Below are 22,738 nucleotides of genomic sequence, written 5' to 3' on the forward strand. Positions count from 1 at the left end.
ATGAATAGCATCGTAAGTTATTATGAAAAAGGCCAGGAAGGAGAAAAGGGCTAGTTGGATTCTAAACAGATCGGCTTTCCTAACAAATGATTCTCTGGGCCACCAAAAGTAGCCTTCATGGGGGCACCTATGTGGCTCAATTGGTTGAGAGTCCGACTCTTGATATTGGCTCAGGTCATGATCCCAGGGTCATAGGATCCAGCCCCACATCAGGCTCTGAGCTGACCGTGGATCCAGCTTAAGATTCTCTCTCTCTCCCTCTGCCCCTCTCCCAGCTCATTCTGTCTCAAAACAAAACAAAACAACAAAACAGCTCTTTCATAGATAGTAGGCCACAGGCAAAAGACTTCCTTACTTGAGGAGCTATTCTAAAGGTTTCTTGTCTGGGGGTAGGGTTGGGGAGAGGGGGTGGTGGGAAGAAGGGAAGCATTCCAGACTTGCTTATGAAACTATCTGAATAATAAACACACCTAAAATGTCAGAGCTAAGAAGTAAACAGCTCTGTGCCTGGGGCTGTCACAGGGCCTAAAATAAGTTTAATATCTTCTGCCTCTCTTCCCATGTTTACCTTCTCTGGAGATCTGTGTTTGTGGGTTAATCAAGGACCCAGGGCCCCACACACAGTAGATGGTCAATAGAAATTTGTCAGCAATGAATGTCTGAATGAATCAACCAAGAAGTCAGTGGATGAATATCTGCTCACTGGTTATAGATGCTTTGTCCTTTCAGCAAAGTGATTTGAGATAGAAATAGGAGGACACCAGTCTTGCAAAATGTCATTAGGGTCATTTTGAATTTTTTTTTAATTTATTTATTTTTTTGAGAGAGAGAGAGACAGAGAGACGTCGAGCGGGAGAGGGGCAGAGAGAGAGGGAGACACAGAACCTGAAGCAGGCTCCAGGCTCTGAGTTGTCAGCACAGAGCCTGACGCAGGTCTCAAAATCACGGACTGCGAGATCATGACCTGAGCTGAAGTCGGATGCTTAACAACTGAGCCACTCACGTGCCCCGGGGCCATTTTGAACATAAATATAAGTGCTGGAATCTAGTGATTTTCTTTACTAGATTATGAAATATGCTATGTCAGTGTGTATGATTTAAGAGCTGTTTACTTAAATTTAAGTGCATTTATGTGCATATCTCAATCTGCTCTCCCTCCTTTATGCTTTTTCTGCTTCCTAGGAATGTGCACATTATTTCCTCGAGGTCAAAGACAAAGATATCAAACATGCCTTGGCTGGGCTTTTTGTTGAAATTCTTGTCCCAGTTGCTGCCGTGAGTTATGTTTTTATTTTTAAGAATTTCCTCAAATTAGATAGAGAGTTAACAATGTAATTAATATAATATTAACATGGGTCTCTGTTTTAGGCTGTTAAAAATGAAGTCAATGTTCCCTGTCTTAGAAACTTTGTTGAAAGCCTATATGATACCACGCTGGAACTTTCTTCTCGAAAGAAGCATTCGTTGGTTAGTAACTATGAGAAAATCCAAAATGCAAAATTGCAGAGGCTAAAATTCTTATGCTGAAATTACTTGAAAGTCATAAGGGTTCCCCCCAGATGGAAGATTTATCTACAGCCTCCCCCGAAAGAGGGAGCATTTCAAACTTTGGATCTTGCACTTAATATTGACCATAACTGAATCGCAGTAATATAAGGGGATTAGACCATGTCATCTCAGATGACCCTTCTCGTCTTAAGATTCTGTTGTTTATTTTCAAGACTGGCTTAACTTGATTTTTGTTTTTATTTCTGGGTATTTTTTCCAATCTAAAAGTCAAAGTTTATAATAACAGTTTATCTTTTCAATCCCCACAAGTCTTCACTGGTTGATTCCTAGCCTGATACTCAAAATCAAATGGAACCAGGCAGCAAAGAGGGTTGGGAGGCAGATGGTCGCCCGTAGGAAAGATTCTCTGAAGGCTGAGAAAACAGTATTTGGGAAAGGTCTTGTGCTGAAAAGCAGCGGTGCAGAGAAGTCTTTTAAATTACTACAACCTGTTGCCCTCAGTGGTGAATAAGACTCTGGTTTATGAATCGACACGTGGCATATGAGCTATAATTGTGATAGTTTGAAGGAAGTAGGTTATTTAGGTAGATGTTTGCTGACATGGTTTTTGCCAATCTTCAAAGTATGAGCATTGCCACCATTCTTTGAGCGAGTATTCAGGGTTGCTTTGCTGGCAGGGGTGACAGATTTGCTTATTTTTTACTTCTGTGGTCATTGTGCCTGACTACTAGTAGTTTTTTGTGTTTGTTTGTTTTGTTGTGTTGTGTTTTAGTTTGTTTTGTTTTAGATTGCTGGCTGGAATTAGAGTTCTTCTCAATGGTAGTGTAGTTCCAAGTCAGTTTAAAGCCAAGTGACTAAAATATTAAGCTAGTGGATTGTTACACAATGATTCTCATTATGGCAATTGTTTTTTGTTTTTTTGTTTGTTTGTTTGTTTGCTAATTCAGCCTAATGGATGATCCAGTTATATTGTTGTTTAGATCTTCCCTAGCTTTAATTCTTGGGAGCCCTAAAGGTGTATGCCATCTGGCTCAGCAAAAATGGCGATGGGTTCTGCATATATATTTTTTGGGTGGCCGCTCATTAGCTTTTCTGTCTCCTTTAGTTGCTGTGGGAAACCAGCCCAGTTAGGCAGGAAAACACAGTAGCACCTCTGTTTATTCAGTCGTAAGCAAATTCCTCCTGTGGTTAAATTTGTCTTGGTGGAGTTTACCAATGCAATAACATTTCTTTGAGGAATCTTCCTTAATTACAGGAAGATTGCATGCAAAAGAAAATATATACACCTACCTCTAAGACAAAGACAAGCTAGTAGATGTTTATGAGGAAAAAGCCCAATAATATTTTTAAAATTCATGTGCCTTCCTGCTTTCTTTCTGAGAATTGAGAGTGATCTAAGCTAATGAGTTTGTTTTTAAAATCCCTAAGTGAAGACTAAATGAGTAAATCAGATTTCCACTTATACATGAAGCTTATTATACATTACACACTATTATACACCATGTAATTCTAGATAATTCCATCCGCACCATCATCAGAAAGCATTTGTGAAATGCCTGCCTCTGCATGGCACCCCTGGGCCTCGTTGTGTTATGAAGCGTCCTGTTTATTCTGGCCCACAGAAGGAGGTGGATAGGTAGCGATCGCAGAGAACGTGCGTTACCTGATTTGATGAAATATGAATCAGCTCGTGACCGCATCTTCTTTCTCCTCAGGCCCTGTACCCCCTGGTGACCTGTCTTCTCTGTGTCAGTCAGAAGCAGCTGTTCCTGAACAGGTGGCACATTTTCCTCAACAACTGCTTATCCAACCTTAAAGTTAGTATTTGTCAGCTCAAAAAAGTCTTTTATGAACTAGATATGCGTCTGAGACTGGTACATGTGCTCCTGAGAGTGGCTCCCGATGTGGGCGGGGCAATTTCCCTATACTGTTGGAATAGCGAAAAAAATATTAATCAGAGTTCTCCTTGTTAAATATAGTCAGTTTTAGAAGAAGACTAAGGATAAGAGAAATCATTTCAGATTTGGGGAAATGAATCTTTTCTAATAAGGATCGCTTTCAGGGTAGAATTAAATACCCTCTTATGTGCATCAATTGTTGCATTTTATCTAAACAGATTAAAAAAGGGGAGGCCGAACTTCACTGGCAGAACCATGCGAATTGATTTCAGAAGCTCAGCTATACCTCCCGCATCCTTCCGCTGCCGCCTCTAGTCTAGGAAAATATTTGGGAGGAAAGTTCCATTCTGTGGGAAGACTGGCCCTAGTCACAGGGAACATGTATTTCCTGTCACTGTTATTCGCGATTATTTGAAGGCGTTCTATTCAAGCCACATGGCAGGCCATCAGCCCGAGGCATTCGTTGAACAAATGCCCTACAGGTAGTTAGCACAAGTACTGGATGATGTGAGGAATGAAGTCAATGTTCCTAAAACTGAGGAGGCTACTGTTAAAACTACTATAATGAATAGTTTTAAAATTGGCTTTATAACTTTTAAGTAGTAGACATAGTTTAAGTTTCAGTGACCTATTGGTGAAAGACAACTAAATGGAAATCAATCCTAATATAAATGCAAACAGTGTGTATTTTCCTGTTATTTCCAATGGTGCCCAAAAATCTTGAAGCTCGTCTATATTTGCTGCTTTAGAATTTTTGAAATGTATTTAGTTATACAACCCTGTATGTGCTTGTACATGTTGCCTTGTCTTTTTTGTTCTAAGACACTTTAATTTAGTGAAGTGGTTAAGATTAATTATATTATTTTGGCATTTACAATAATTACACCATAATCTGCATTAGAGCTGTTTTGAGCACTGATGGTGAAATCCAAGATTAGAATCATTTATTTTCTTCCACTTGGCAGTGAAATATAATAGCAGTGGATATAGAATTAAGCTTTTAAGTATCCTGAAAAACAAAAAGCTTTTCAGGGTTATCAGCTATTATATAATAGCCACTCTCCAATATTTTATTTAGAGATTTACGCATCAATAATACTCTCTAACACACAGCACAATGTCATTTTGTTGTTGTTTGATCCGCCGTTAACTTATTCAGTTATTAGTTGCACTTAAAAATATTTTTTGTTCATTTACACTTTACAGAAAATGGCCATTTTATTCAAAACAAAGAAGAGACATGATTAAGAATGTTCACAGTGCATTATTCTGTGTACATTATTCTGAGTTCATTTGAGATGAATTTTAGTTAGAATTAAAATAATACTTTGCATGACAACTTATTGTTGTGGCCAAAAAAAAGCCAAAAAATTTTTTTGGTTTAAAGTAGGTGTCTTTGATAGATAGCAGCATAATCTTACTTTGGAACATAATTGCCTCGAAGTTAAAACATTGGTGCTTTAGTCAAAACCCATCAAAAAGTCCTAATAACAGGGTTATGAATGGCCCTAGAGAAAAGTGGGGCTGCCAGCTGATGGTGTGTCCGTATGCAACCATTTCAAGCCTTAGAATTTCTAAGAGAATGGCCATGAGATCACAAAGGGTGTATAGAGTCAATGATATAGAGACTGAACCAAATTTCAGAATTCCATTCAATTCACCAAGTAGGTATGAAATGCCCACTGCGTGAGGTGCTAGGGATGCTGCTGAAAGTGGGAAAGACAAGGGAAGTCAACTATATAAAAACTAGAAATAGACTAGAGTCTCTGTCCTTCAGGAACTTAGCATTTCATTGGGGGATATGTAACAAAGTTTCAAAATGCATGATAGAGACAGCCAGGAATATAGAAGTTGACGGTAGAGATACCTGTGCCATTTGGAGAGATTCAAGACCCCATGAAGCATGAAAGAGGTAGTGACCAGGCCAAGTTAAGGCAATGATATTTTACCTTATGGGTAATAAACTGTTGGAATTCACCATCCCAAGGCTAAAAGATAGAAAAAGACCCTTGATGATTACAGTTGAAATAAAATGGTATCACATGTATTTAGAACTAAACCCAGTAGGGATTAAATGAGACCATTGTAAAATGTCTCATTTTACATAAATAGGGGCGCCGGGGTGGCTCAGTCGGTGGGGCGTCTGACTTTGGCTCAGGTCATGATCTCGCGGTTTGTGAGTTGAAGCCCCGCGTCGGGCTCTGTGCTGAAAGCTCGGAGCCTGGAGCCTGCTTCGGGTTCTGCGCCTCCCTCTCTCTGCTCCTCCCATACTCACGTTCTGTCTGTCTCTCTCTCAAAAATAAATCTTAAAAAACATTTTTTTTAAATGTCATAAATAGACAGAAAATCTTCCCAAACCTCCTCATAAATACTCACTAGGGTGAAAAATACCCGAGGAAAACTACCATGGCTTCAGAAGTATACTTTGTCTCAAATAAGCGTCAGTATTTTATGGCATTTAGCGCCAACCATATCATTTTATCAAGACCACCAGACCAAGTCTCCCCCCATTTACCTTTCTCCTTTTTGCTCCCGGCACGCTTCCGCACCTTGTCTCCCACTTCCCTACACATGCTTAAGTATAATGAACGCACTTTTTGAACCCTACACGTTGAACTTGGTAGCCATCCTTGACGTGTTCTGCAGACGCCAGTCATCAAGGCAGCAGCGTGACATATAGCAGAATAGAAGTGTGATTGAGCATGAAAAAAATGATGCTTTCAAAGTAAACAAGCTCTCAGATTCAACGCTCATTTAATGTCAGTGCCCTGGTTTATCTTCCGAGTCAGTCTGTCAGAAGCAGGTTGCTTTGGAAACACAAACTTGAAGTCTTTATTTACAGTTGTTAAGTAGGTCAACCCTATATTAGCAATTTACCCTTGTAAAGTGATGGGCAATTTATGGCACCTTCTGACCACAACACTAGCACTCTTGCTTAGTGGTAACCAATACTTTTTTCTTCTATATATTTTAGGGCAGAATCTGAACATATAGAGCAATTAAAAATCGATACATTCTCTTCGCATGTGCCATAATATACCTAATTCTGGAAAAAGGAAATACGTTTTGAAACTTGATTTAATAATACTTAGTTTTTTTGTTGTGAATCTCCATTTATTACTAGTTCTTTTAACATGTATTATTTATAATAAGTATGTGGATTCATAAAACCTATGTGTTAGTTTCCCATCCTTGAAAATGGACATAATTAGAACAATTTTTTAAATTTTTTTATTTTATGATTAAGAGGTCCAGATTATAAAAACAAAACAAAATCATAAAAGAAACTTTAAAGGTTAAAAAATGTGCTTACTATATAATTAATAACAACAATAACTCTCAGTACTTAGAGATCTGTTATGAGGCAAGCCAATGGCTGGGGGTTTACATACATTGTCTGGTTTCATCATGACAATGTCATGAGCTCCACCTAGCTCTCCCTAATGCTTTCCTTGATATTATTTATGTTTTTCTAAATACTTTTCTCCAATAACAATACTTCATCTGAAGAATGGATGAATGAATGAATTAATTAATTAGTTAAAAATGATTCTGGGGCGCCTGGGTGGCTTAGTCGGTTAAGCATCTGGCTTTGGCTCAGGTCACGATTTCGTGGTTCGTGAGTTCTAGCCCCACATTGGGCTCTGTGCTGACAGCTCAGAGCCTGGAGCCTGCTTCGGATTCTGTGTCTCCCTCTCTCTCTGCCCCTCCCCCGCTCATGCTCTGTCTCTCTCTCTGTCAAAAATAAATGAACATTAAAAAAAATTTTTTTAAATGATTCTTCATTCGTCTTAGTCACTGCTCATGTGAATGAATGAATGAATGAATTAAAAATGATTTACCATTCATCTCAGTCCTGCTTGTGCTAGGACTTGAATGCATTCATTTATGTAGTCAGTCAGTTGGTCAACAACTTTTTTAAATGTTTATTTATATTTATAAATATATTTATTTTGAGAGAGAGAGAGAGAGAGAAAGCAGGGATGGGCAAAGAGAGAGGAGAGAGAGAATCCCAAGCAGGCTCCATGGTCAGCACAGAGCCTATGGGGTCTCGATTCCATGACTATGAGATCACGACTTGAGCTAAAATCAAGAGTCAGACACTTAACCAACCGAGCCACCCAGGTGCCCCAACAATTTTTTACAAGTGTGTACCAAGCACTATTCTAAGTGCTGGGAGTAAGTGATGAGTAAGACACTAACACTCTCTGACCTCTTAGACCTTGTAATTTAGTGAAGTCAGACAACAAACAAGTAAACAAATATATAAGAAAAAAAATTCAGAGAGTAGTAACTGCTGTAAATAAAATCAAGTAGGATATTGTGACAGAATGATACATCAGGAGGAGCAGAAGAGGGAGTATGCAAGGATTTGTAGACACCGATAGCATATTTGAATGGGCCTTCATATAATATTAAACAAAGTAGAAAAAATAATGCTTTGAAGACACTGGAACCAGGTTATCTAGGTTCAATCTCTCGATTTCCATTAAGAATCTCAAAAATAGTATGGCTGCCATAAATATATTTGATGAAACTTGTCATTAGAACTTAATGTATATTTGTGTAATCACAATGAAGTTTAAGGAATACTTTTTTTAAACTTTTCATATAATAGTAAGATAATTAATGATATCTTTATATATATAAGGATTCCACAGCCCTTGGTAGAATGCATTAAAATGTATGGCACCATTTGTTTTAAAACAACTACTATTCTTTTTGTAAATGTCAACTTTAAGTGATATAGTATTGGCTATTTTAAATAATAAATTTGTAGAAGCAGTTATTCTGCTTTGATATTAATCTCATTTCTATAAACTTGAGAAAATCTCTTTTCATCTGTTTCAGATCTGTCCGAGGCACATTTCAAAGTGGGATTTATAAATTCTAACAGTGCACATAAACAGGGTTTAAAAATTAGTAATCAGCTGACAAGGATATTACTTTCCATGAGTGCCTTATTTATTCAGACGAGAGAAAATAATCATAAATCTTTGGCTCAGTAGTTTTAAAGCTTATCCTTAAATTATAGCATGTGTGTTCTTTGGGTAATATGGTCATTGATGAGGGAATTATGATCAGAGTATCAAAAGGAAATGCCCGAAAGCAGAAAGGGGTTGACTATGATATGCAAGAGAATACAACGGAAAAAAATAGATTGACTTCAATGGCTCTAGTTGAAGTGGAAGAGAGAACTAGAAGGTATTTGAGTATAGCAAGATCAAAAGGCAACTAAAATTATTTATCAGTCTGTCAATAGAGCTTGACCTTAGCATGCACAGCATCGTCAAGGTGGCCTGTTACAGATGCTGCTTCTTGAAACCTACCTCCAGAAATTCTGATTGAGAATGTCTGAGTGCAGTCAAGAAATTTGCATGTTCATAAAAAGCTCACGTGACTTAGTACCAATGGTCAGCGGGTGAATCTTGACAAATATTGGTCTTTCAAATGACCCTGTCACCAGCCAAGTTGCCAGTGAATTCAATTCTCCCTGCTGGTTACAGCTAACACTGAATTGTTTTAAGTAAAGCAAAAGCAAAATTTAAGGAAAGTGGGCATGATGCTGGGCCAGCTGACATGTCACGTGAAGTGTGTTGGTGACCAGCACTGAGATGAGGGGAAGGGGTACAGGGAAGATCCACTCTGAAGCCTACTAGTTTCTTGGACAGAGCCACAATCAATTAATATATTGTTGTTAATGAATTAATGGAGAAGCAGATTACAATGGAAGAAGAGTCCTTTGATCTCGAAGTGGAGATTTTTGATAGCTATCAGTGGTTTGAGACATATGCTAAAATGTTTACATCCTGAAAATATTTATCAAACCCTTATTGTGTTAGCTGCTACTGGCATACAAAAACACTGAGAAGGAAATCCTGTTTTCAGTAGAGTACAGTCTAGTGGGTGCCAGCAGCATATTTGAACCATATAATATTAAACAGTATATAAAAATTAATGCTTAGAAGACACTAGAACCAGATAGTCTAGGTTCAAATTCTAGCACTGCCACTTATTAGCCCTCCTGTGCCTTGATTTCTTCATCTGCCCAATGAGAACAATGACAGTATCTACCTCATATTGTTGTGAAAATTAAAATGAGTTAATAACATATGTAGAGCATTGATAACAATCCCGGATACAGTAAGCCTCATGTCAGATATACATTCCAGTTTCTAAGAAAATAGTACTTCCTGGAGAAGTCAGTTCCTAATCGCTGCTTGTCATTTACCAGCCTAATGACTCTGAGCAAGTCATTTGGTCTGTCTCAATGATAAAATACCTCAACTAATGTCATGGTATGTGAAAGTACTTTTTTTTTCATATTTTTTTAAAGTTTATTTCTTTTTGAGAGAGAGACAGAGCATGATGGGGGCAGGGGCAGAGATAGAGGGAGACACAGAATGTGAAGCAGGCTCCAAGCTCTGAGCTGTCAGCACAGAGCCCAATGCAGGGCTCGAACCCATGACCTGTGAGATCATGACCTGAGACAAAGTCGGACACTTAACTGACTGAGCCACCCAGGCGCCCGTGAAAGCACTTTTGCAATATCAGAATGCCATTACAAGTAGAAGATGTTTAGTAATATCATTGAACCATGTAGATTAATTTCAGCTACATACCAAAGGTTGCCTATTGTATGTAGGTTCTTTGTTTTTAATTGAAGTATATTTGACATACATTATATTAGTTTCAGGTGTACAACATAATGGTTCATCATTTGTATACATTGCAAAAGCATCACCACATAAGTCTAGTTACCGTCTGTCGCAATACAAAGTTACAGACAAAAATTTTTTTTAAATTTTTTTTGCATGTTTATTTATTTTCGAGACAGAGAGAGAGCATGAATGGGGGAGGGTCAGAGAGAGAGGGAGACACAGAATCCGAAGCAGGCTCCAGGCTCTGAGCTGTCAGCACAGAGCCAGACGCGGGGCTCGAACCCACAAGCTGTGAGATCATGACCTGAGCCGAAGTCGGACACTCAACCAACTGAGCCACCCAGGTGCCCCCCAAAACTTTTTTTCTTGTGATAAGAACTTTTCTTATTTTCTTAGCAACTTTCAAATTTGTAATACTAAGTTACTGACTGCAGTCACCATGCTGTGCATTGCATTACATCCCATGACTTACTTGTTTTTTAATCACGTTGGTACCTCTTGATGCCCTTCAGCCATTTTGCCCACCCCCACCTCCTTCCCCTCTGGCAACTACCGATTTCTTCTCTGTATCTATGAGTTCTGTTCTGTTTGTTATTTAGTTTTATTTTTTAGATTCCAAATATAAGTGAAATCATACGGTATTTGTCTTTCTCTGTCCGACTTATTTCACTTAGCATAATACCCTCAAAGTTCACCCATGTTATCACAAATGGCGAAGTTTCATTCGTTTTATGGCTGAGTAATATCCCACTTTTATCCATTATCTTTATCCATTTATCCATTGATGGACACTCAGGCTGTTTCCATATCTTGGCTATTGTAAAGAATGCTGCAGTAAATAGAGGAGCATATATCTTTTTTAATTAGTGTGTTTGTTTTTCAGATAAATACCCAGAAGGAATTGCTAGATCATATGGCAGTTCTATTTTTAATGTTTTGAGGAACTTCCATCCAGATTATACTGAATCTGTAAATTACTTTGGGGTAATATGTAAATTTTTACAATATTAATTATTTTAATCTATGAGCATAGAATATCTTTCCATTTATTTGTGTCTTCTTTAATTTCTTTCATCTATGTCTTATAGTTTTCAGTGTACAAGTCTTTCACATCCTTGGTTAAATTTATTCCTAGGTATTTTATTCTTTTTGATGAAATTGTTAATGGGATTATTTTATTAATTTCACTTTCTGATAGTTTGTTGTTAGTGTCTAAACATGCAGCAGATTTTTGTATTTTGATTTTGTACCTTGCACCTTTACTGAATTTGTTTATTCTAAGTTTTTTGGTAGAGTCTTTAGGTTTTTCTATGTATTAAATTATGCTGTCTGCAAATAGTGATAGTTTTACATTTTCCTTTCCAATTTTGATGACTTTTATTTGTTTTTTTCTGCCTAATTGTTCTGGGCAAGACTTCCAATACTATGTTGAATAAAAGTGGTGAAAGTGAGCATCTTTGCCTTGTTCCTGATCGTAAAGGAAAAGCTTTCAGTATTTCACCACTGAGTATGATATTCTGTGGGCTTGCAGTATATGGCCCCTTATTATTTCGAGATACATTCCCTCTATACTCAATTTGTTGTGAGTTTTTATCATAAATGGATATTGAATTTATCAAATGCTTTTCTTCATCTATTGAGAAGTCAGAGGATTTTTATCCCTCATTTTGTTAATGTGGCTTATCATGTTGATTGATTTGCAAATGTAGAACCATCTTTCCATCCCTGGAATAAATCCCATTTGATCATGGTGTATAATCCTTTAAATGTCTTGTTGAATTCAGTTTGCTGATATTTCGTTGAGGATTTTTGCATCTATGTTCATCAGGGATATTGGCCTGTAACTTTCTTTTTTGTTGTTGTTGTGTTCTTGTCTAGTTTTAGTATCAGGGTAATGCTGACATAAAATGAGTTTGAGAGTATTCCCTTCTTTTCAAGTTTTTGGAAGAGTTTAAGAAGGATTGATATTAAACCTTCTTTGAAGGTTTGGTAGAATTCACTAGTGAAGCCATCGGTCCCGGACTTCTCTTTGTTGGGAATTTTTTTATGACTGATTCAGTTTCCTTACTAGTAATTGGTCTGTTCAGATTTTTCTATTTATGATTCAGTTTTGGAAGATGGTATGTTTCTAGGAATTAATTTAGTTCTTGTATGTTGTCTAAGTGGTTGGCATATAATTGTTCATAATAGTCCTTTATGATCTTCTGTATTTCTTTTGTATCAGTTGCAATTTCTCCTCTTTATTTTCTGATTCTATTTATTTAAGCCCTCTCTATTTTTCTTTTAGTCTAGCCCAAAAGCTTGTCAATTTTGCTTATCTTTTCAAAGACCCAGCTGTTAGTTTCATTGATCTTCTCTATATCTTTTAGTCGCTATCTCATTATTTCCACTCTGATCTTTATTATTTCCTTCCTTCTGATAACTTTGGGCTTTAACAGTTCTTCTTGTCCAGTTACTTTAGGTTTAAATTTAGATTGCTTATTTGATATTTCTCTTGTTCCATGAGATAGGCCTATATCAATATAATCTTTCCTCTTAGAACTGCTTTTGTTGTATCCATAGATTTTGGTACGTTGTATTTCCATTTTTGTTTGTCTCAAGGTATTTTTTTTAATTTCTTCTTTGATTTCCTCATTGACTCATTGGTTATTCATTAGTATGCTGCTTAATCTCCCCATATTTGTGATTTTTCCTATTTTGTTTTTGTAATTGGTTTTAACCTTCATACTATGGTTGGAAAAGATGCTTGATATGATTTCAGTCCTCTTAAATTTATTTAGACTTGTTTTGTGGACTAACGTATGATCTCTCTTGGCAAATGTTCCACATGCACTTGAGTAGAATTGTGTTTTCTACTGACTTGGGAAAGAATGTTCTGTATACATCTATTAAGTCCATCTAGTGTAATGTACCATTTAAAGTCTAATGTGTGATTTAAAGCCAATATTTCCCTATTGATTTTCTGTCTAGGTGATCTATCCATTGACGTAAGTGGGGCTTTAAAGTTCCCTACTTACTATTGTGTTGTTGTCAGTCTCTCCCTTTAGGTTTGTTAATATTCATTTTATACATTTAGGTGCTTGTATGTTGGGTGTATAAATATTTATGGATGTTGTATTTTCTTGTTGGATTGACCCCCTTTGTCATTATGTAATACCCTTCTCTGTCTTTTATTATAGTCTTTATTTTCAAGTTTGTTTTGTCTGATGTCAGGACAGCTACCCCAGCTTTCTTTTGGTTTCTGTTTGCATGGAATCTTGTTCCATCCCTTCACTTTCAGTCTGTACGTGTCCTTACATCTAAAGTGAATCTCTTATAGGCAGCATATATGAGTCTTGGGTTTTTTATCCATTCAACAAACCTATGTCTTTTGATTGGCGCACTTAGTCCATTTACATTTAAAGTAGTTGCTCATAGGTCTGTACTTACTGTTATTTTATTAATTTTTTTCTGGCTGTTTGTAGTTTCTCTCTTTTCCCTTCTTCTCTTGCTTTTTACCCTTGCAATTTGATGACTTTCTGTGGTGTTATGCTTAGATTCCTTTCTCATTATCTTTTTAAGTTTATTTATTTTGAGAGAGAGAGTGCAAGTGGGGGATGGGCAGAGAGAGAGGAGAGAGAATCCCAAGCAGGATCCGTGCCGTAAGTGCAGAGACCGATGTGAGGCTCAATCTCACGAACCGTGAAATCATGACCTAAGCCGAGATCAAGAGGCAGAAGCTTAACTGACTGAGCCACCCCAATGCCCCTCATTATCTTTTATGTATCTTTTAGAGGTTTTTGCTTTGTGGTTACCATGAGACTCACATCTAACAGCCTATATATTTAACAGTCTATTTTAAGTTGATAGCAAGTTAAGTTTGAATGCATTCTAAAACTCTGCATTTTTGTGTTTTTGATGTCACATTTTACATCTCTGTGTATTCCTTAAGTAATTAGTATATCGTTATTTTACTATGTCTTTTAACATTCATACTAACTATAAGTGATTAGTCCACTTTTTTTTTTACTATATGTTTACCTTTACCTGTGAGATTTTTACTTTCATGTGTTCGCTTATCACTAATTAGTGTGCCCTTTGTTTTAAGCTTAATGCAGTCTCTTCAACATTTCTTTTAGGGCCAATTCAGTGGTGATGAACTCCTTTAGCTTCTGCTTGTCTGCAGAAATCCTTATCTCTTTTTTAATTCTAAATGATAATCTTGCTGCATACAATATTCTTGTTTGGAAGTTTTTTAGGGAAGTTTTTAGCCATTATTTCTTGAAATAAGTTTTCTGCCCCTTTCTCTCTCTCTCTCTTCCTCCTGGAAGCCCTATATTCTGCTTGATGTTGTCTAATAGGTCCCTTAAGCTATCTTTATTTTTTTTTTATTTTTTTCTTTCTGCTTTTCTATTTGGGTGAGTTCTACTGCCCTGTCTCCCAGATCACTGATTCTTCCTTCTGCCTCATCTAGTCTGCTGTTAAACCTTTTTAATATATTTTTTAGTGCAGTCAGTTGTGTTCTTCAGCTCTGTGACTTCTGTTTGGGACTTTCTGATCTTTTCTTATTTTTCTTCTATGTTGAAATCTTTCTGTGTGCATCCATTCTTCTCCTCAGTTCAGTGAGCGTCTTTATGACCATTACTTTAACTCCTTATCAGGTAAATTATGTATCTCCATTTCAGTAAAGTTTTTTTTTTTTTTTCCTCCTGGGTTTTATCTTGTTCTTTTGTTGGGAATATATTCCTCTGTTTCCTCATTTTGTTTGACTCTCTCTATTTGTTTCTATGTGTTAGGCAAAATAGCTATCTCACCCAGTCTTAAGGGGGTGGCCCTATGTAAGCAATGAACCTTAATATTTAACTTTGCCCTAGCTCTTGGTTGTCTCTGGAACTGTCTCTCTGGTTGTTTAAGACTCATAGGGTCTACAAATGCAATCCCCCTGGCCACCAGAGCCTAAAACTCAAGGGCATCCCCCTGTGTGGGCTGTGCATGCATGCTGGCTTTGGTAGGTCAAGGGGCACAGGGGCGACATTATAGGAGCAACACAAGAGGTGCAAATCCAAAGCAGTGGCATGGGGGATGGGAGTTGCCACTGGTTGGTTAGAGTGAGTGCAAAAATAGTACTTCCCAGTGCCAGCACCAGCAAGGTAGAGAAAGAAGGTAAAAATGTCACCCACCAGCGCCTCCATCCCTAGGCAGAGTCCCAACAGTCTTTTGCCCTTCTAACACGTGCCTTAATATCAGCAACTTTATCTTCTTCACATATGGTCTAGGCTCTTCTCTGACTGCTGCTTTTTCACTGGGTCCCAGGGAGAGTGAATCTGCATGTGAGCCTTTTAAGAGCAGAAACTCTCTCTTTCCCTACCGCCCTATTGCTCTCGTGGATATAAGCCCTGTTCATTTTCCAAGTGACACATTTGGGGGGCTCATTTCTCTGATGCAGGTCCCAAGGGATGGGGTGGCTAATGTGGAAACAAACTCCATGCTCCTCAGGGAGGAATTCCTTATTCATGAGACCCCTCCCCGTGGCGGGTCACCACTCTGAGGGTAGGGTTTTTTTGTCAAGACCATGTATCTGCCTCTCCTACCTGTCCTGACGTGGCTCTTTTACCCTTTGTTGTAAAGTAGCTGTTCATCTAGTTCTCAGGTGCTTTCCAGAGGGAACTGTTCCATATGTAGCTATAGATTTGTTGTGTCCTTAGGAGGAGGTCAGTTCAGGATGGTTCTATGCCACTGTGTCAAACTGCCTCCTTGTATAGGTTCTAGATAAAGACATCTTGCTTATGCATCAAGTTGTTCTGCAACTACTCACAGTCTGCTTTTTTTACATTGATATTTACTGATAGCCTGTTGTATGGCAGTCATTGAGGACACAAAAATGAACAAACCAAAATTCTGGAGTTCACAGTCTGGTAAGAAACGTAAAGGGGTAGAACAACATTCTGGAAGCAGAGAGTAGAGGCACTTGGCAGTCTCTCTGCAGGGGGTGGGGGGGCAGGGGAGGAGAAATAGTTGTTGTAATAGAGGATTTAACAGAGGAGATAACACCTAACTGAATCTCGCCAGGGGATAGAAGTTTTCCAAATAGACCAGGGGTAGGAAGGCATTTGAGGCATTTAGGAAATTGCAGAAGGGATATAATGACATGGGGTGCACCAAACCTAGGAGGTAGTAATGGGGGAGCCAGATTGCCAAAGGCCCCCTCATGTACCACATCATGGAACTGAGATGTCCAGGAGGTGATTAGAAGTCCCTTAAGGAAGGGGATGCCTGGGTGGCTCAGTCGCTTAAGTGTCCGACTCCTGATTTCAGCGCAGGTTGTGATCTCACAGCTCATGAGTTTGAGTCCCAGATTGGGCTCTGTGTGGTGTCAGCAAGAAGGCTGCTTGGCATCCTCTTTGCCCCTCCTCTGCTTATATGCTCTCTCTGTCTCTCTCTCTCTCCCCCTTCCTCCCTCCCTCTCTCTCAAAATAAATAAGTAAACTTTAAAAAAAAATTAAAAATTTTAAAAATCTAGAAAAACACAATAACCCCAGTTTTTTAATGATGGAATATTTTAAATGCAACTTTACAGTTTAGTCGTTTACTTAAAGTTTCTTTATGTAACCAAACAGGCAAATCAAGCAAGCAAAAAATTGTCCTTTGTATATAAATGTATGCTTTAAAAAAGGTGGGGCCTTAAAAAAAAGTCGGGGCCTTTTTTTCCCTAGAGCTAGAAAAGTTCCAGTTAGTTAACATACAGTGTAATATTAGTTCAGGTGTATAATCTAGTAATAAAACACATGTTAAACTGAAAATGATATGGTATTAGCACAGGAATGGACAGACTAATAAAATTCTAAAAACAGACCTAAATGCATGTAGAAATTTAGAATTTTATAATAATGATCACACCAAAAATTTGACATAAGAAATCCACTTTTCCTAAATCTAAAAAACTACTCTCTATAGTCTTTTCCATAAAATTTATTTACATAAATAGCCTAAAAATAAACTTTATGTCTAAACACTTATGAATTCTACAAAAATCAGTACCAAATTATCTACACTAAGAATAAAACAGCTAAGACAATTATGACAAGATAAATAAGTAGGGGAAGAGAAGTAACGTAAGAGCAAAAAACTTGTAAGACAGTTAAAAGTGACATTTAAACACGGTTTAGGAAACATTTATCGACCCCTTGAAGAATGGCAGGAATTCTAATAGATATTACAGTAAATAATGCCCCTTCCTTTCCGACATCTAAACAAGACCATTTGCTAGAGGTTGTTTGAAGGTCAGAAGACATTCAGGACAGAATAATTAGCTTTAATGGTATGAGATTGAGGACCCTGGGGAGGAACAGAGAAGCCTGCACAAAAGAGGGGATGTTCAAGTTGACTGTGAAGGAGTAGGGTTCACCTGATAGAAAAGAAGGAGGCAGGGGCAAGGGGTGAAGGAACCCACTCTTGACATGGAAATGGAATGAACATGGCCTAGCTACAGTTGAGGAAGCTTGTGGGGGAAAAGCAGGATGGAGGCAGAAAAGGTAGATTAGAGCTACATATTGACCGGTCAGTTATGCCATGCCAAGAAATGTTACCTGGATCCCACAGGCATCAGGGAAACTATCCAGTGCATGATTTTTAAATCAAGAGGAATATGATTAGATTAAGACAGGACAGTAAGGAAAGAATCCGTTGCTTCCTCTCTGGCCTGTTATTACCCAGAAGCCAGCAGCTCTGTCACAGTTGGTCTGCCTCTGTTCCTTTCCGCAAGGTGTGGGGACTTCTTCCGTGGTCTCCTTGATCTTAGTGGCTTCCTGTCACCATCAGGAGAACCCTGGTCCCCTTTGTTAACCTGGCATGCAGGGTCCCACACATCACCCTTGCCTTCCTCATAACCCTCATCAGCCCCTGCTCCTTCATCTGGCCCTAGGCACTGGAATACAAACTATTGCCAGGGTATGAGACATGACTGGTCTTCTTCAGCAGTCTTAGCTTCCACACGCTCTCCCTTCCCATCATCCTTTTACACCGTGCAAAGTTTCATATTGTGCCAAGCACAGTACCTGGCCCACTGTAGCCACTCAAATGTTTGTTGAATGAACACATGAGTAAATGATTGGATTAAAGTTCATCTGAGTTTTCATGTGCCCCTTAAAATTTTTCCTGACCTTCCTTGAGCTTGCCATAGCTTGTCTTTTTTCCTGTTTTCATTCTTTAGCTCCTGTGCCTACCAGTTTTTTCTACTGCCTTAGAGTTGATTGCTTTTTATCCATCTCCCATCCCCCAGAGGTTGTAAACAATTTAGGGAAAGGGATTATCTTTTATCTCTATATCCCATGTTCTAACGCAGTGCCTAGTACACATTCATCTCAATAAATGTTGGTGGGTAATTAGATTCAGGCAGTGGGGGGGGGGGGTGGGTAGGGAACTTGGGGAATCAAAACAAAAACAATGTTTACAAGGGCATAATCAACACTAGAAAGAAGAGATTAATTATTCTCTTAGTGCTAGAGAATGCAGGTTCCCTAGGGCTGGAGGAAGAAGGCAATTTCAAGTATTCACCTTGGCAAAGAGAGAATGACATGACTTCCCCCGGAACCACTCTGCCCTGCCCTCATGGCTATTTGGATCCCTCCTCATAGATTATTTACACAATGGACACCCGGATGCAAATACCCCATAAATCCCAGATGATGCAGTGCCTTGTAGGGGCCCTGCATTTCTAAGCCATTCAGAAAAGAATAATCTCCATACATTCCATACAGTACCATTTAATCTTTTTTTTTTTTTTTTTACCATGTAATATTAATTAAATCTTAAATCTAATGCTATCTTACATGCTGGTTTCTGTTGCAGAATAAAGACCCCAAGATGGCTCGGGTTGCACTGGAATCTCTATACAGATTACTCTGGGTTTACATGATTCGAATTAAATGTGAAAGCAACACAGCTACTCAGAGGTAAGGATCTGGTTTGGGTTAATGGTAACTACCTCACTGAGTTAATGGTAACCATTACTCAGCCAATAAAGAGGGTGTTTTGTTTTACTGCTACCTATACTAACCAAAGTAGAAACTATTCAAAGTTGACACTTTCTAAAAGATCTAAGTCCTAAGGACATTTTCAGTCTTTGCTTAGTCAGTAGCTCAGCAGCCATTACAGAAATTTCAGCCTCTACTAGGATGGCAAGCTTCCACGGCCAAGGTTGCCTTCACCGTGTTAACAAAGCACACGGCTATAATCTTCCCACTGCCCTTAGTTTTGCAGAAAAACTTGATAGAGTAATTATGCTGATGAAAAAGGGATGAAGTGGTTTGTTTTCTTTTTCTGAATTCTCTCTGATACTTAGATAAGATGAAACATCTGCCGTTTTCACTTACAGGACTGGAGCTCAGCCAATCTTGCTTGTGTTCTCTTTTTTTCTCCCTATCTTTCAGCCGTCTTATAACCATCATCACAACACTTTTCCCCAAAGGGTCCCGTGGTGTGGTGCCAAGGGATATGCCTCTGAACATCTTTGTGAAAATCATCCAGTTCATTGCGCAGGTAATGGAGAAGCTTCTGGCAGTGGGAATGATCTAACTGCCTTCAAGTAGCCAGTCTCCTTCCTAGCAAGTACTACCAGGTGAAAAGTCTGAAGTAATAGCTTATGTGGAAAGACTTTGCAGGATGGTGTTGTCAGTGTTTTCACACGTAGCTTTTTTTTTTTTTCTTCAAAACAAATAGTGACATGGGTACGTCAAGTGTTTTCAGCGTCTGTCACATGAAGGAGCTGAGAGAGTTTAAGTGACTCATCCAAGGCCATAGAACCTATTAGTAAAAGGGCCTCTTGACTCCCAGTCCCTGTTTTGTCCCGATGCTCTGCTCTGGATTCTGCAAGTCAGGAGGAAGCCAAGAGTCTGGTGTTTGGAGGAAATCAAAAGATCGCTTTGTGAAATTTGAGGAGTGAATAAAAATGCTCTTTCGCCCCGTGAGAAAGAAGCATGAATAGGAATATTAGAATTTATCAAGCACTTACTCTTAGCCAGGAACTTTTTTTTTTTTAATTTTTTAATGTTTATTTATTTTTGAGAGAGAGAGAGACAGTGCATGAGCATGAGCAGGGAAGGGGCAGAGACAGACAAAAACACAGAATCCAAAAGAGGCTCCAGGCTCTGAGCAGTCAGCACAAAGCCTGATGGGGGGCTTGCACTCAGGAGCCATGAGATCGTGACCTGAGCTGAAGTCAGATGCTTCACCAACTGAGCCACCCAGGCTCCCCTGCCAGGAACTTTTCTAAGAACTTAAAGGTACTAATTTCCTTAAAAACTGGGTCCAATAATGGTAAGCATAGATTTTAGTATTTAGTTTACTATTTAGACCCAAGATTTTTACTTTTTAAATCACACTTTGTGGGTAAATGGTTGTATCCCAACTTCGACTTCCTCGTGACTTACAGAACAATGTGAAAAGATAATTATCCCAGTTCAGCCTCTGCTACAAGCCAGCTCTATACCCTTAAACAAGTCAGAGAGCAAGCATCTTTCTTCTGTGTCTTGAACTGTAAAATGAACTGTAAAACGTGGAGGGAAATGCTCACCCAGTGTACTTCAGAATGCTGTGTGGATAAAGGGAAATTATAGGCATGAAAATACTATTAGTACAATTGACATTGATATAAAGATGTAAGGGTCAGTCGTTACTTCACAGACTAGTAATGTATAATATCTCTCTATGTGTTCGGATAATGAGATGCCTCTGTCATATTTGCTCTTAGGGAAAAGACGTTTCTTGCTTTTTGGGCAGATGAATTAATGTGATTTTTCTGCATATAGTTATCACGTGCCTGAGAATGTGTTTTGCTTATTCCAGAATATTGTTTAAAATGAACCAGTCATATCATAGCAGCCACTGTCTCAAACCATTAGAATCTGGCTTCTGCTTTCTCACTTACGTAATCATAGTATGTCTTATTTGTTGATTGTTCATTTCGCTTTCAGACATTGTCCATTATAATATGAGTCCAAGGATTTGAAACGTTAGAGAATAGAAGAAGATGGTCATTTTGCAGTGGTATTTTTAAACGTATATTTTAAACTGAGTTTCAAGAGGTGATCAGCATTTGCTTTACAAGCAGAAAGTGTTGAGACTGTATTTAAGCCCAGACATTCCAAGTGTTTTGGTTTTTCATTTGGGGGATTTGTTTTTTGTTTTTTGTTTTATCATTCGTCATTCCAGGCTTTAGGGGCTAAATTCCACATTTTACATAACAAAAGCATCTCTGTACATCACATGAAAACGGGCAGCCTCACCCAAGGCTCTAAGGGGCATGGTCTTCCTTCAGGGATTCTCTTAATGCATAAAACTGAACAGCATCTTGCTTCTTGTAGCAACCACCTGTTGGTGGCCTAAAATGAAAACAGACACTTCACACTGAATTTGTATTTTAAAATCTTTGTTTTGTTGTCTCTTTTCCACTACAGGAACGCTTAGATTTTGCAATGAAAGAAATTATTTTTGATTTTCTCTGTGTGGGAAAACCAGCAAAAGCTTTCAGCCTCAACCCAGAGGTATGAATGAAATGATCCTTTTATGTACTTCTAACCGAGCCGTACCTTTGCTTTGCGACTTTGGGGAATAGGGCGAAGGCCATTTTCTTGAAAAGTCTTCTGTTTCTTTCTGTCCATGTTTATTTGACTAACAATCATAGATGATGGAATTTCAGGAGTCAGGTTTTGGGTGAACAGACTTAGGATGATAGCAAGTTTATGTGCCACCATATTCTGTGCTTCGATGATAGAGCAAACCTTGCCCCAAAAGATAATTTGCCACTACAGGTCATGGTGTTTTCTTTTAGACAAGTCAGTACTTATAGCTGTTTTGATGCAGATGAACAAGTTGAGTCCTGGGAAGTGTTGAAACAGAGAAGAATGAACGCATGTGATAATAAAATACTAAAATTGAATGAAATCGAGTGATGTACGATCTATGTTTCTGTGGCAGCGTCACAACTCAAGGGCCAGGCAGATCCTGAAAGTGATGGGCACAACACATGGTTGGAGTGACCTATGCAAATGAGAAGCACATCCCAGTTTAAACTTTAAGAACACTGGTGGCCAACAGAACTGTGCCTGGCAGGGTGCCTCTTTGCAGTCTTTTCCCTATGATACTGTAGAAAGAACACTAAACCAGAAGGCAACAGTATTGGATTTGCCCCTTGACACAGGCCTTACCACTTAAACTAGCTCTAAGACATTTATCTCTGAGCTTCAACTTTTTTTTGCCAGGAAAATGAACAAAATACTTTTCTAGATCACTCATAGAATAATTGTGATACTGTGACATTACAAGCTCTTAAGCAACAAAACAAAACCAAAAAAAAAAAAAAAAAAAAAAAACCAAACCAAAAAAAAAAACAAAAAAAAAACCCACCATAGAAATTTTTTTAAAAAGGAATGTTCGTATCATCACTGTACTATTTTGTCTGGCTCCTTCATTCTGTCAGTAAGGGCAGAGGCTCGAAATCAGCAGCTGGTTAATAGCAAAAGGAACCACATCTCCTGGTTCCACAGCCTGTATTCTCTTCTTTGTGCTAAGGTTGCCATGTGTCTAGGGACAGCTGGAGAAGCCCCAAAATGGGAGTTTTTGTCTTGTGTCTAATGACATCACAGTCTTCTGGAATGGCTACAGCCAGGGTCAAGGGAAGAGGGACAGAGTTGA

At 38.4% G+C, this 22,738-nt stretch overlaps 1 protein-coding gene across 11 annotated transcripts in view; it reads left to right on the plus strand.

Annotated features, from left to right (window-relative positions):
* FRY (FRY microtubule binding protein) overlaps window positions 1-22,738 on the plus strand; it is a 340,234-nt gene that overhangs the window by 178,339 nt on the left and 139,157 nt on the right. For 10 of the 11 annotated variants that reach the window (XM_042948349.1, XM_042947801.1, XM_042947961.1 and 7 more), the window contains 6 exons: window positions 1,183-1,275; window positions 1,369-1,467; window positions 3,225-3,326; window positions 18,896-18,999; window positions 19,477-19,585; window positions 21,502-21,588. In XM_042948349.1, coding sequence (XP_042804283.1) covers window positions 1,183-1,275; window positions 1,369-1,467; window positions 3,225-3,326; window positions 18,896-18,999; window positions 19,477-19,585; window positions 21,502-21,588 — 594 coding nt within the window. Of the gene's footprint in view, window positions 1-1,182; window positions 1,276-1,368; window positions 1,468-3,224; window positions 3,327-18,895; window positions 19,000-19,476; window positions 19,586-21,501; window positions 21,589-22,738 lie in introns of those variants that run through there. The other variant, XM_042948440.1, reaches the window with a different exon arrangement.

Source organism: Panthera leo, chromosome A1 (genome assembly GCF_018350215.1).
Source record: "Panthera leo isolate Ple1 chromosome A1, P.leo_Ple1_pat1.1, whole genome shotgun sequence".
NCBI classification, from domain to species: domain Eukaryota; kingdom Metazoa; phylum Chordata; class Mammalia; order Carnivora; family Felidae; genus Panthera; species Panthera leo.